Raw genomic sequence first — 14,770 nt, 5'->3', positions numbered from 1 at the left:
TTTCTTTACCTGATGCATATGTTTATAAAAATTAGCAAAATTGTCTAAATAGTAAAAAATATAAATAACATAGATATATAAGAAAAATTAGAATCAGTGTTGCAAGAGCCATTTATAGCTCACATTCTTTGGAGTAACTCTCAGGGTTAGAGTCTAGAGCAATGTTTTATATCAAGCTTAGGGTCAACACAACTTTGTTTGCTTTATTATCTGCTTGAGGGATGAGCATCAGCAAGAAACTTTCTAAGACCCTGGTAAGTTTGTCATTGCATTGATATGATTAGTTTGTCTTCCTTCAGCAGATCTGTCTGACCTCTCAAGCCCTGTGGAATTTGTGAGGCATGGAGATATTATTCGTCTGGAACATAAAGAGTAAGGATGATTTCTGGGATTCAAAGAGATTGTGTGATTGAACAGAATTGGTGGGAGACTTGTCCTGCTGGAGACTGTGATTAGACGAGCACAAGCAGGCTGTGTGACAGAAGTATCTGTGTATCTGAATTTCCAGTGTGAGGTTTGTAGGGTTTTTCTTCTATGGTTTATGTTTTGAAAAGTGTCTATTAAATGAGAAACTTTAGAGAGAGACACAGCTTTATTAGACCTAGCTGCCTAAGCAGCAGGGAGATTTCTTCAGTTGTGTGAGGTGCAATAATCAGGGTAACTCTTCTAGAGAAGCAATTTCAAAACCCTCATTCTGTTGCTGGTTTCCATGCTGAATTTTCTAGATAAATAAAATATAGAGTTTTTTTGTCAGTGTACTGCAAGTATCCTGTCCCTATGTTCATAGGTGGTATCCACTCTCTGAAGTTCTCAACAGCACTGAGATCATAGCAGTTAAACACTTTAAATGAAAATGGAAGCTGATCCTTTCCCTTTCTGCAGGGAATACCTAAGAGGAAGCAGGGGACCTGTAGTGACTTGATATTTAGTCTTTATCTAGTGTAATGTCACTGTGCCAAAATGCTATGTGCTTTCACAGCTTTGATCTCTTAACACTCCGTATGGCATATGCACAAACCATTGCTTAGGCTGCCAAAATGATTATAACACTTATTTTTTAAAATTTTGAATTGGGAGTTTACTATCAAACATATGGTAATGAGGGTGATAACATCTTGATTGGGCAGAATGGGTTGAGTCCTGATGAGGTCTGTGGTGTGAATCAGTGTTGCTGGGGAAGGATCCAGCCTGTGGCACATCCCATGGACAGGACAGGGTGTCTGTGCCAGTGCAGCCAGGCAGCAGCAGCAGCGCTGTCCCAGCACCTTTGGCAAGGAATGATGGGCTATGGCCAGGTTTCTCTGCTTGCCTCAGCTGGCAGACCCTGCCAGCGTGGGAGGCTCTTTGCCTGCACTGTGCTGGTGCTAAATGGTGGCCCCTGATTTCCCCCTAAATGATACAGTTTTTCCCCACAAAAGCAAAACTGATAATCACAAAAGGTCGGGATCTTGCTTTTCTTCTTATAAAACAGGTCTCTTTGTCACACTTTTGCTGTTAATTAAAACAAAACAGAGCAAACCAAAACCAATCTCTTTTTCTTTTAGAGGTAGTACATTGTAGTTTGAGGGATTTATTAATGATGTCATCCTTTTTTGTCACTGCCCAGTGTGGCATAAGCTCAGAGTCATGTGCTGGAAAGTGACAGTTTCACTCCATGTCTCCCATCCCCTTAAGGCTGTATCCTGCTGTGCCCTCAGCTGGAATTCAGTGGTTAGAGTACTGGCAGATCTCTGAATGGCTCAAACCAATGTTTTTATCACAAATTGACAGGGTTCAAAGGTTTGACTTTTAATTTCATTTCAGAACTTCTAGAAATCTGCACAGTCACCAGCATGAGGCTCCCCTGACAAGGAAGCATTTTCAGGTCACTGGCTATGGAATAGTAAGTGAAGGGAAGATAAAACAAAAGCTTCTTTTGGGAAGAGTTCCTATCATGCTAAGGGAATTGATTGTTACTTTTTAAAAATTTGTTAGCCAGGATGATAGATGGACATCTGCCATCCTCAAGGAAAAAACTGATGTAGTATGAAATGCTTTATCTCATATGTAAGGTCTATTTAATGTGAACACAGATAAAAAAATAATTTAAACTTTTACTGACAGTCTAGCTTTGGCAGCATTCAACTTCAGAAGTGACAAACTGAGCAACCTTGAAGTTGCTCTGACAAGTATTATTTTATGTATTTGGCCTTGTCACATAGACAAGTGGTTTTTTTGATAGATGATGACAGAATTTTGAATCACAAAGATGGAATATGCTTTGAGGGCTGAATTTCTAAATGCAAAGATCTGTTGCCTAAACCCCTTTTTTGTGAAGCAGCCAAGTTGCCCCTGTTTATGCTGTAACTCTGAGCTGCAGTCAAGAATGAATTGAAAGCAAACAAAACTAAGGTTGGCAAGATAGAGATGTATTTGTGAGTGGTTGCTTATGTCTAGAATCATGTCTTCCTGATGAGGAATCTCTTCTGTGAAGTGTGAGGTGGGGCGGTCTGGGATAGTTTTTTAGCTTTGCATCCAGTGGGAGTTTCAGAATTTCCTATTTGCAGTGCTTCAGTTCTGTGTGTCTTCTAGTTTGGGCATTGTTTCATTTCATTTTTGTAATTTTTTTTCTCGAATGGCATGCTTGCATGATAGAATGGAACAGGAGACTCCAATGACTTCTGGCGGATTGAAGTGGTGGGCAGGAGGACTGGGGAGCTCATCAAAGTCCTGCGGAGTCAGGTCCGGCTAACCCATGTGGCCACAGGGTGTATGTTGGGATCTTCTGGAAAAACTCTGCCAAAATGGTAAATATCCACCCTCTGCAGGGCCTTGAGCTGTCATGTTCCTTTACTCAATGCTGCTTTTAGACTAAGCAATAACTACATTTCTTCCATTTCTTTAAAAGAATAAAAATGTAAGTAGCAGGTACTAGGAGTATGACCAGACGGGAAGATCTGGGTTAGGATTATGCAGTCTGTTACAGTGAAGGTATGCAGCTCTGAAAAATAATATCCCTTACTAAGAGATCCAAAAGTGGCATGGACGTAGATCTTGTCCTCTGGTAAGGCCAGGAGGGGATGATAGATATGTTATTTAACATGTTATCTATCCTTGGGGTTTGCAAAAATCACTGGAAACTGGGGCAGTTCATGCTGTTCTGTACCACAATCTTCAAAATTGCTTTCTATTGGTGTTAATTTACCTTGTGATTAGAAGACCTTTGCCATTTTTGCATGCAGCACCTGAAGTGAGGCAGTGGTTGTGAACTGCTATTAGCAGGTGCTGGGATTTTACTTGTCCTTGAATTATGCATCTTCATCATTCAGATGAGGTGGATGCAGAGACATCCAGGCTGATGGAAGCAAGGTGCCATGTCTGTAAAGCTGCACCATGTGGGATGCTGTCATGGATCCTGAGGCAGAGGCTGTGCACTCATGCTTCCCTAGAAAACTCTAGGTTTCCCTTCTCTGTGTTGTGGAAAAACCAGATTCCAAAGAATCCTGTGGATGCTGAATCACAGAGCAGGCAGGTACCTCTGGCAACTACCTGGCCAGAAGTGCAAATGCCAGTTAGACATCAGCATGAAGCTGGGCTCATGGGCACATAATGTGTTCAGTTAACAAAAAAGCCAGTCTCTGTCAAGTGCATTCAGAAAACATTGTGGATTGGGTTTGGGTTTTTTTCCCCACTAACAATCTACTATGTGAATGGAAGTTATTACCACAAAATGTTAATGATAGTAACAGCTGAGGGCAAAAAACTACTTCTTAACTGCAAATAAGGATGGTTAGAGTATATTGGATTTTTATATTTTTTATTTAATGGGTAGTAATCACTGTCCTTCAGAGAATTTAATGGTAATTATTTAATGGATTAATTAATTAGTGAAATTTGCTAAGTGGTGATTGATAGAAATTTCCCTATTAATCTGTCATATTTCTGTCAGATTTGATGCACTTTCTCACAAAATCTTTGATGTGACCTGCTAGACATAGGATGACAGACTAAAGAACAGTTATTAGTGTCCTCTAAGATAATTGTTTTGTTTCTATAATACAATTCTTGTAGCTATGGATTGACTTAAATTGATGATGGTGATTTTCTTTGGAGGGTTGAATTGGAAGCAGCTTCTTTTTAGTAGGCAAGGTCCATAATTTTCAAAAATCCCACATGTCCACCTAGGGCTTTTTAGGTGAGAAAGTGAGAAATGTGGTTCAACTATTCAGTAGAATTTTGATGTCAACTGCCTTGCAGATCTGTTGTGGGTTTTGTATGGTTGCTATACTATGTAAGAATGCAACTGCTGAAGCATTATGGAGAAGTATAAAGCTAAATGGGGAAAAACTAAACACAAAATGGAAATATTGTGTGTTTCTGTGGGGTAGTGGTAAACTGTTCTGCTGATCCTCAGGGGCTGGGAACAAGTAGAAGTCACTTGCACACCATACCTGAAGGAGACACCCAATTCCCTCTGGAACTTTGAAGATCATATTAACCCTAAATGTAAGTAATTGATTTCCTTTTTGATTGAGAGTGCATCTTGGCTTAAAGGAAGGGATGAGCTATCAGGTAGCAGTAACTGGCATTCTGCACAGTGTTCTTTCCCAGCTTAAGTGCAAACTTGAGTATGTGCAGGGATGCAGAGCCCTTTTCTATTTCACTGTTTGTACTGGAAGCTGGTGATAATGCTTGAAGGGTAGTGGAAGTATAAAGACTTTCTAAAAGATTTTGAGATTTTAATGTGTTACAAAAGTGTGAAGCACTCCAATACAGGCTGTTATTTCTAACATTGTTTAATTGGAAATTGTTGTCATTGATATGTGTATGTCATATATATTTCAGTGATATTTTAAAAAAGCTTGGATCCAGTCTGTTGTGGTGTATTTTTTCCCTTCTCCTCCTGGGGGTGTGCTAAATGATGATTTTGCAGTACCACCAAGAAGTGATTAGTATGTGATAGCGACCTAAGTGTGCCAGTAATGGCAGGTGGGCCTTGCAGCCTCATCCAAGAGTCGTGTATGTTTCACAGGCTCCTCTGGAGCGGGTTGTTCAACACAGTCTTCATCCCATGAATTTCTGGTGGCTTGGGATGAGTTCTGAGTTATTACAACACTTACTGTTCTTCCTCTTGTGTGAGCAACTGTATGCAAACCAAAGGAGAGAAATCCTGGGCTGTTGACTTGGTAGAATTTCCTCTTTTGTTGTAATTCATTTTGCATTTCCATACTTATGGCTCATTTACAGGTAAACAGCAGCCTGTGAAGCCTATGTCTCTTAATTGCAGCCAGAAATACAAATCTATTTATTTCATGGACTTTTATATATTTCTATTGCTCCTGGAAGTAAAGGAGGAAATTTAGAAGTACAACAGTTGTAAAGTTCACTGGGGGATACTTCTGACTGCAAGCCACTGTGTTTAGGGTATGAATGAATTGCATAGAGAATTAAAAGAAGTTCTGGAAACAGATTTGTTGTAGGAGGACAGAGTTTAGTTTATTATGAAAAAGGTAAATAAAAGGAAACCATACAAAACTCTAATCTATTTCTCTCTTTTTTTTTCTTTTTTTTTTTTTTTTTTTTTTTTTGAAGTACCCAATATCAGCCTGGATGTTTTGAAGCCTTCTTTTGCAGAAATTCTGCTAGAATCCCACATGGTTATGATCCGGGTACGATATAATTGATTCCAGATTATAATTTTCTTCCTCCTCTCTCTTGCATTCAAAAAGAAGTAGCACTTTCAGAGAGATCTGGGTGATGGCTGCAAGCTAGGGCAGAATTTGCATGCCCAAGCAACCTACTTGAATTTATACTTAGAATAAAGGATGATCTTGGAGCTAAATCTTCCCAGTCCAAGTTTGGAAGCCTTGTGCTTAATACCTGGCTCTGCTGTTGGTGTGATCTAGCTACAGCCTAGTTATGTAATGTTTTCCCTACCTTCCTGTAAGGCTTTAAAGAAAATTTAGTATTTGTGAGGCAGGAGGATATTACTGTGGTCAAAATAAGGAAAATCAGCTAAACAGGTATTTAAAAAACCAGTTAGTGTTTGGATTGAAAATGAAAAGCTTCTGATTTTTTTCAAGTTCATCAAGGAGCTGTGATTTCTGGTTTCCTTTTTATTTCTGAATATATATTTTTTAAAAAGAGAAGATTTAATATTTGCAAGGTGGACTGCTCTTGCAGTCTTTTCCTGTGCTTGTTCTTTGTATTCTTGGCCAAAGCCTGTCTCTCTTCTGAAGAATGAGAAGTTAATATTTTGAAAAAGGAGTCTAAGGTTTTCTTTGGTACTGTTTGTGAAGTTCTTCTCAGATTTTAAAGAGAAAAAAAAGTAGTCAAGCACGTTATTGTTAGTACTTGTAAAGTGTTTTTGTAAAGTGTTTCCATGGCAATCAGTGATAATGCTGTCTCAGGTAAGGAAGCACCTGCATGAGTTTCCATGGAAATATTCTTTGAGGCTTTTTTTTTTTTTTGTAGAGGAGAGAAAGCTGTCACAGTAGTCTCTTAATGAAAAAAGGTCTTGCTTATGCAATACGTATCCTTAGTGACAGAAAGGCTGAAGAAGATAAATGAGAGAACACTGCCTCTTTTGCTACCCAAAAACCATTTTCACTTGCACAGTAGTATTAGAACATTCATAGTCCTAATTGTGACCATTGTGAAAGATGATGTGTTTATGTAGGTCAGAAAACAGCTTTCACTCGGGAAGGGTATTGATGTATGATTGTGTAGGCAGGCATTGCAGCATATCTGCATGCTCATTTAAATTTTATGTTAATTTATCTGTAGGGAAACAGTGGTCTCAAACCAAAGGACAATGAAGTCACATCCAAACCTTGGCACTGGCCCATCAATTACCAGGTATATTGATCAATCCATATTCCTTTCTATTTTCAAGTGCTTTTGCAGTGCCTTTTGAAGCACAACACCTTGTCATTGCATTGAAGATGTTGTCAGCTTTCTTTTGTAGCACCTGAAATGCATGGATGGGAATTTGTCTCACCTTAGACGCTGTGCAAAATACAAACTGGACTGATGAATATCTGTTTTTCTCCCTTCTGATCTCTTTCCTCAGGGACTGCGTTTTTCTGGTGTCAATGAGACGGATTATCGGGTTTATTTGCTTGGAAACCCGGTAAGTTGGAGTGAGAGGTTCCAAGCCAATGTCTTTAGCAAACTTCAGCTTAGTCTTGCTTCTGCCAGTTCTCTTCCTTCTCCTTTTGGACTGCCTCTCTTATTGTACTCTTAATGTTTGCACACGTCCAGCATGAAGTCCCAAATCTTTCTTTTTCTCTTGTGTAGGTGATTTGGTGGCTAAATCTGGTCACTATTGGGTTATATCTTCTGATAACAGTTGCCACTGCAGTGGCACTGAAGCGAGGTGTCCAACTGACATCTGAACTCAAAGGTGAGGTCAGTCTTCCTTTTCATAAATGCCTTTTGTAGGAACCTTAAAAGTGTGTGGATGGCAGGACTTTATGGGTCAAGGGTGGGAAACCACTGAGCTTGGATTATCAAGCAGTGTCCACAGGGAAAAGAGTGGGAACTTCATAGCTGTAGTTTAATAGTGAATACCACAGACCTTCTACAAAAATAGTGCATGGCTACCTATACTGGCTGCAAGGGATACAGGCCAATTCATCAATGCCCTGCTATCAAGCTCTGCATGTGCTCTGTACTCGGTAGTTTGCACAGTGTCTTAAGACAAGAAATGTTTTCTGATATTTATGCAAAGCAAATGACAAATGCAAGAGATAAAATGATCCTTTATTATGTGCATTGCCAAGGTTTTGAAGCTTTTCATAAGCCCTAATTAGTCATACTTTTACCATTCCTGTTTATATCAATGGTTGCTTCATTTTGTAGATCTCCTTATGGGAAGTCAGTTCTAAAATGTGATGGGAAGCCACTCAGTTATACAATAAGTTATTGGCTAAGCTGTATACAGACACCAGAGCTCTTAGTCCCTTCCCCAGGCTCTGAAAGCTAGGCACCACTTCTTTCCAGGAAGGGCTGACAAAGTGATCATCTGGATGGCTCTCATTGCAGAGACAATGAAAATCTTCAGAAGCCAAAATCATCTGGTTAGTCCGATGCACAGCCAGAAAAACTGCATGTTTGGTCTTAACTTAGAGCATGGTCAGCCTCCTGCCATGCCTTGAGACTTAGGACTTTGTATATCTTTTCTGGCAGCTGTTGTCCTGAAGAGTGCTTGTATGTTTATAAAGAATGCAGCTAGAGGCTTGAAGGCTTGAAGCAATTCCAGACCAATAAATGACTTCCTGCAGAGATCATTCCTGCTGAGTTTACTTAGTGTATTAAGGTTTGCAAATAGGAGCTGTAGCTGAGTTTTTCTCTGCTGAAGTATGTTTATTTGTGTTCCAGAACTGTCCAGAGTCGTGCTACATGCTGGAGGGCAGATCACACTGGGCTGGCTCCTTCATTACCTCCCTTTTTTTATGATGGGACGAGTTCTCTACTTCCACCACTACTTTCCTGCCATGCTTTTTTCCAGCATGTTGACAGGTAAATACTAGAGTCTTGCAAAAGAAAAGGTAGGGAAAAAGGTGATATTCTGTTAAATTGAATGTTTTTCAGCCTAAAAGGTTTATTATTTTTATAGGCTTTGTTTGCTTGTGCAAAGTACTTGAAAGCATTGACTAACTCAAAATGTTTTTCACAAAACAGCTTGCAGTACAAATTTTTTGTTTGTCTGTTTGGTTTTGGTTTTTTGGTGGTGGTTAGTTGGTAAGTTAGTTGGTTTTTTGTTATCACTCTGAAGAGGCAGTCATGTCTATTGCTTAGGGCATTTAAATTTAGAGATGGGATTCCTGGTCTCTGCTATTTCACTGTTCTTATATATTCTTGTATTAAGTTGTATAAGTCTTGTATAAGTTACTTCCCTCTTTGTTTACTGCCAACACCTTTCTGTCATGTCTGTTTATAATTTGGCCTTGGTAGTTTTTCCTGTGATTTTATACCAACCCGATTAGCATCTGGCACCCAGATCTCTTTTACATTTATTCAACTGGAAATGTAGGACAAAAAGAACCTTTGCTGATACAAAACAATCTCTATGGTTCTGAAGGTTACCAAGGTAAATGAATTTAAAAATTGACGTGGTCTTTTGGTGCTAACAGAGTTTCATCAGCCTAGTCCGTGAATACAGCAGCTCTGTTCTTCTGACTTTACCTCTTCCTTCTCCTAGGAATCACCTGGGATGCACTATTGAAGTTCTGTGCTGGGTTCTTGTCACCCAGCACTACAGCTAGAAAGGTGTATGGAGGTGGATTCCTGGCACTGGTTCTGCTCATCCTGTACAGGTGAGTGCAGCTGAACTTTTTATGAATGGAATGTGTGACAATTGCCATCTCAATGGAAACTTTGCAGTCTGTTAATTATCCTTAGCCTTTGTTCCCTTTTCTCTTCTCTGCTGAATTTGTCAGACATCCTCAAGCCCAATCCTAAACCTTCAAATTTTATTAGATTCAGCATCTGTGTCCCTGTAATGCATTATGGTGCATCTTTCCATTGCAGAGATTTTTTCTTTGGTTGCAGCACACAGTGTGAACACTGTTATCCTCCAAACCTGTCGTTCAGTGGTTTGTGGTTCTATTCCCAATGATGATGACATATTCCTCAAATACAGGCAAATTTTTCATTATTTAGGTTTTTTCAGATTCTAAGAGAAAATACCACATGTGATAAAACTATATGCTATGTATATATTGAGTTCAGCAGAGATTAGATGGTTCCAAGTAGAGCTTAGAGCAGCCCAAAGACAAAGGTCCTTTGGGCTGTGAACCTCTTGAGACAAAACTGTGCTGTGTTTGATGGGCATTTGGTTTCTTCCCACAGCTTCTACCTCTTCCATCCGCTGTCCTATGGGATGATAGGACCCATGGCCTCCAACCCGAGCAGCCCCATGGCAGGGCTCCGGTGGATGGACTCCTGGGAATTCTAGAGCAAAGGAAGCCTGGGAACAGCGGATCAGGAACAAGAGATCTGCTGCAAGTCAGGCTGATTCTGGTGCTTTGAGGACATGGAGGACTCTGGGTATAGGAACCCTGTTGCTTTGGCATTTGTTTGCACTGCCTGCATTGGAAGATGCAGAGGATGACAAGGTCCCCTTAAATTAAAAGACTCATGTCCTGAATCCTTAGGTTGTGTTAATGGACAACTGGCTGCCTGAATGCCAATTCCTTGAAGCAGTGTATGTCAGTCAAACAGCAATGGCATTCCAGCAGCCAGACCAGTACAAGTTGGAGGCTGTCTGCAGTGGCATGTACACTCTGTGTGTGTGTGTGTGTGTCTTCCTTCTTGTCATCTAAGCACCACGGCAGTTTGAAGCACTATAGAACTTCTATCAAGATTAACAACCTTTCTATGATGAGGTTTTTGAAAGCTTACTGTAAGTATCTGGGGACCTTCATTCTACCTGCCTTGGCTGTCTAAAGGTTTTTTTGTTCTGACCCTGGATTTTAAAATTTGACTGAAAGGGTCTGTTTGAAATCTCCTGAGCCATTGTGCCTTGCCTGTCTCCCAGGCTCTCTGCAGAGATGGAAATTGTTTATTCCTATATACTGCCTTTCTCTCTGGTCACCTTTAATCAGTTATACAACTCACCTAGCAGGCCTGTTTTCAGGGCCAGACTGTTCCAGCTCAGCTCTTTGTAGCTTCTTTCAGTTCTGTCTGAAGGTGACAAGGAAATTACAGTAGAAATGACAGGTGGTTTATTTTCAGCCCCAGTATGCTGTGGAGACCAGCAGGGGGATGTACTGCAGACTGTAATGATAGCTTGGAAATCTTACAGACAGCTGTCATTCAGCTTTTGTTCCCAGCTTTTTCAGTGCCTGTGCTTCTAGGGGAAGGATGCATCTCAATGCATGTGGCATCTGCAAAATGGGCTGCTGGTGCCAAAGTATCTGCTCAGTGTTCCCATATTGAACAAGTTCCTTCTCTAGACTGCTGAACATCAAATTACAAGGAAATGTGAGGCCAGGCAAAAATTCTTTATCTGTGAAGTGTCAAGAGCCATTGGATTTTGAATCCACCCCTTACAAGAAAGTGGAATTTGATTTATCAGGTGCCTTTGTCCTGTGTTAGGTCTATTTTTGTCTATGTTTCTTTTATTCCATTTCCTACTCTTCATCCAAGGTCAATTTCTTGTCACAGTTCAAGTTGCTCCCTTGTAGTATCCAACGTGAATGACACTTTGATCACAGCTGTGTTCCTGTCTCAAGAAGTAATATTTGAAAAACTCTTTTATGTATGTTTCATTGAACTCTTGCCTTTCATTTCAGAGTTCTTGCTTTGCTTCACAGCCTTGAATCAAAATTACAGGTAGAGGGAGAGGAACAGGTGGGTGTGTCTGCCTTTAAAAATGGACTCTGCATTTATTTCTCTTACCAAATCTTGGGTTCCAATACATTTCCTATCACATGGAAGGGCTGCATTAGCATAGTTGTTCTGTGGGGGGGACTAGACTCCACTCAGACTTGCTTTGGTTCCTCTTTAGTGGAGATCCAGAGCATTGTTCAGTAAGGCAGCTGCTTGCTTTGTAAGGCTCTGGCTTGGTATGTCACATCTCTCCAGAAACTGACTCCTATAGATACTAGCTCAGATGGGATGAGCTTGTGCTTTTGATTCTAAAGGTTTTGAGTTGATCACCTGCTGCATATACATGGTGGGAAGTCATTGCAATAATTAGCTGCTGGGTTTGATGATTCTTTTCCACTTGTTATTGCAGGAAGTGCTCCTACCTGCATGAGCCAGGAATTCACAGAGGTGATGTATAGGCAAGAAGGATGTGGGGGAAGGCTGCAAACTTCTTCAGAACCTGCCACATCTGACAGCAGCAGCAAATTGTTAACTGTTGGCAATGTGGAAGGTGGACAGTGCAGTGCTGCCTTGTAACAATGTGAGCCACCAATCTCTTGGTGAGATTATTGGCTTAATACATTGCTGTCCTCAATATGAGCTTTCCCTAAGGGAATCCCATTGTCATGGGGAGGAATTGCCAGAAGAGCTAGCAAAAGCCATGATTTAAAGTGCAGTTTTTTTCCAGCACATAAAATTACATTCTCCCCCTTAGCATTAACAACAAAAAAAAAATCTTAAGAAGTTTGTAAGTGTTTCAGAATTACTGTTTGTAACACCCTTTATTCATCATATAAAACCTTGGGAGTGCAAAAACTGAGTCAGTAACCTTGGTTTCTTCAATTATTATTAAGGGGTCAGTTTTGTAGGAGTTGCCTGAGGAAGATGAGCCAGTCTGTTTCTTGACTAGGATCCTTCCATCCTTTATTACTAATAATATTTTGAATGTGGATTGGCAGCTGAGTGCTGAAGGTGGCAAATTTAATGCTCCCATCCCACTTTCCTGTGTACAAGTCCAGCTCCTGTTTCAACACAAACAAAAGGTTTATTTTTCTTTAGAACTGTCACTTCAGAAATTTTCTTGAGAGCATTTGATTGACATTGAGACTGTTTCTTAGGTCTTGTGTGATGGTAAGTGGTTGGAGGCATACAGTGAAAAAACAATCTAGCTATTCCACAAGAGGGAGCAACAGCTGAATTTTTATTTTTGATCTGGAGTTAAAAGGATTGAAAGGTCTACATTGAAGACTAGAGGGCAGACATTTCCTCTGCACTCTCTGGACTCCAAGGGTTGGGTTTTCAAGTATATGTACATTGATGTAGCTCTGTCTTCTTTCAGCAGAAAAATACTGAAAGATTACTCCTGTTAGAATTTGACCTTCAGTATTTGCTTCTTAAAACAAAATCTGTCAGGCTATTACTGAAACATAATATTAACTTTTATGAGGTCAGTAAAATACAATAATTTGGATTCCCTTCCTGACTGTCTCTAAATATCTTAAGTGGTACAGACATGAGGCTCTTTGCTTTTGGGATGGAGTTTGGGTTGCTTCAGTTCAGTTTTTCCAGTTGTGCTTGTAGAATGAGTGCAGGTTCTTTTTGAGAACTGCTCATTAGTCGTCTTCTCCAGTCACGTGGAAAATAGCTAATGGTGCTTTCTGAGGCCAGAGGTGCTGTTCTCTGGAGCAGCTGCTCTCTTTGAACCCTGCTTGACAGGGCTCCTTTTATCACTGACAAAGTATTTCATCAAACTGTATCCATGGATTCAAATCACAAAAAGCTGCAGGCTGCCACATTCCCTGCTTCACATTCTTTTTTGTGTGTAAACTCTATTTTCAACTCTTCATTGTCTGAAAGATAGATAGAGGGCCTCTAGGCTCATCTAGCTTTATCCTAGGCAATCCATCCATCTTAAAAGGTTTCTGCTAACAGTTGCTTCAGGACATCGATACGCACACATCTATTCCAGCAGCAGGGACTGGCCTATTTCCAGGAACTGCACCACTCATGCTATGAGACACAGATGTGACTGTGAGGAGGATTTGAATGGAGATTTCTGTGCCAAGGTTGCCCTTGGTCCAGGTGGAGGATTTTGTGTCATCGTTGTTTACCACCATTGTTAGCAGCCCTTGGAGCCACCACCACTCTTTAGTCTGTGCAGGGTTTCCTTTTGCATCTTGATAGGAAAGGCTGATTGATGCACAAAGGGCATTGGCAGGATATACTCTTTTATATCTTCCTCCTTCCTTCTGGTTCTTGAAGAATGCCCAAATTACAGGTCATGTCTTTGCTTTCCTTAAATTTTGGGCTATTCCCATTTCATACAGGTGCCTGGACAGGGGGTAGGACAGGATATCCTGTAGTAGCCTGAGTGAATTAATACCTGTCACGTGGTCTGAGAGCAAAACCAGAACCTTGTTATGGAAAGGTAAACAAATGTGTTACCTATAGTTCCCTCTTGTCCCTCCTGAATCCTTCAGAGAATTGTTTTTAAGGGACTTGGGAGCAAACCACCTGTTAACGTGGAAACACAAGGCGTTCACCTGAAATTCTCCATTGCCACACTTAGCAGCTTCCCTTCCTTGCTGTGACTGAGTAACCCTCTAGGCTGGCACTCTGCACAGGCACTGTTTCCTCCTCTCAGGATCCTGCTGGCAATGTGAAAACCTTCCTAGCAGTGCCCTGTGTCTCTGCCAGATGGGGAATGGAGGTAAGATTTTTTTTTCCCCCCTTTACAGCAAGGGACTCCATGACCCCACACATGGGCAAGTGTGTCATGAAAGCAAAAATGTGTGGACTGTTAGAACAACATAAGGTTCTTCCTGCTGGGAAAGCAAGGCTGAGGATAGAACACCACCTCCGTAGCATGCTTTCTTTGGGGTGGGGCTGTTGGCAGCAAGCAGTTAGGACTGAAAACTCTCTGTCTCTTTTAAAGTACTAACACCTTGGTTGTATGGTTGGTTGCAAGTTGCTTCCCTTTGTAAACTTCTTTATGCTCTTTACTTGAATGTCAAGGGCTATGGTTATGGCAAATAATGTTAGCATAGATACCACTCCTGCTGAATTTGTAATTGATTCTAAAACTTTGCCAAGTGAGCTTACTGTGTTTTTCAAGAGACAGGGTTTAGAGGCATCCTTGAAGAGCTTGCCCCTGGCTAAACAAGAGTTTGGAGCAACAGTGAGAGGGGTTCTTTGGTAATTCTGTTCTATATCCTGAACCTTTTGTACTAATGCCAGGGGATGTGTGCGTGCATCTGTCTGAACTGAATTCTTTTAACTACAGTGCAATTACTGTACCATATGGTGTGGGTGGGAGAATGTTCCCTTGAGCTATACATGTGTTTTTTACAGGTGATAATGGAAAATGAGGTAGAATTTGGAATTTAATTTTGTAATAAATACCTCTTTGAAGCAA

At 40.6% G+C, this 14,770-nt stretch overlaps 1 protein-coding gene across 2 annotated transcripts in view; it reads left to right on the top strand.

Moving 5' to 3' along the window:
• The window catches only part of POMT2 (protein O-mannosyltransferase 2), a 27,702-nt gene extending 12,932 nt beyond the window's left edge, over positions 1 to 14,770 (top strand). The window contains exons 11-22 of one of the 2 annotated variants that reach the window (XR_005627053.1): positions 300 to 372; positions 1,804 to 1,882; positions 2,635 to 2,786; positions 4,394 to 4,485; positions 5,572 to 5,648; positions 6,766 to 6,837; positions 7,052 to 7,111; positions 7,279 to 7,384; positions 8,362 to 8,502; positions 9,185 to 9,299; positions 9,835 to 10,387; positions 11,726 to 14,770. Coding sequence is in view for 1 of the 2 variants with exons in the window: in XM_039704879.1 (XP_039560813.1) it covers positions 300 to 372; positions 1,804 to 1,882; positions 2,635 to 2,786; positions 4,394 to 4,485; positions 5,572 to 5,648; positions 6,766 to 6,837; positions 7,052 to 7,111; positions 7,279 to 7,384; positions 8,362 to 8,502; positions 9,185 to 9,299; positions 9,835 to 9,940 (1,073 nt within the window). In the remaining variant the exon portion in view is untranslated. Of the gene's footprint in view, positions 1 to 299; positions 373 to 1,803; positions 1,883 to 2,634; positions 2,787 to 4,393; positions 4,486 to 5,571; positions 5,649 to 6,765; positions 6,838 to 7,051; positions 7,112 to 7,278; positions 7,385 to 8,361; positions 8,503 to 9,184; positions 9,300 to 9,834 lie in introns of both variants that reach the window. The other variant, XM_039704879.1, reaches the window with a different exon arrangement.

This window comes from Passer montanus, unplaced genomic scaffold (genome assembly GCF_014805655.1).
Source record: "Passer montanus isolate IOZ18808 unplaced genomic scaffold, ASM1480565v1 scaffold18, whole genome shotgun sequence".
Classification (NCBI taxonomy): Eukaryota; Metazoa; Chordata; class Aves; order Passeriformes; family Passeridae; genus Passer; species Passer montanus.
This window is presented reverse-complemented; position numbering and strand designations above follow the sequence as displayed.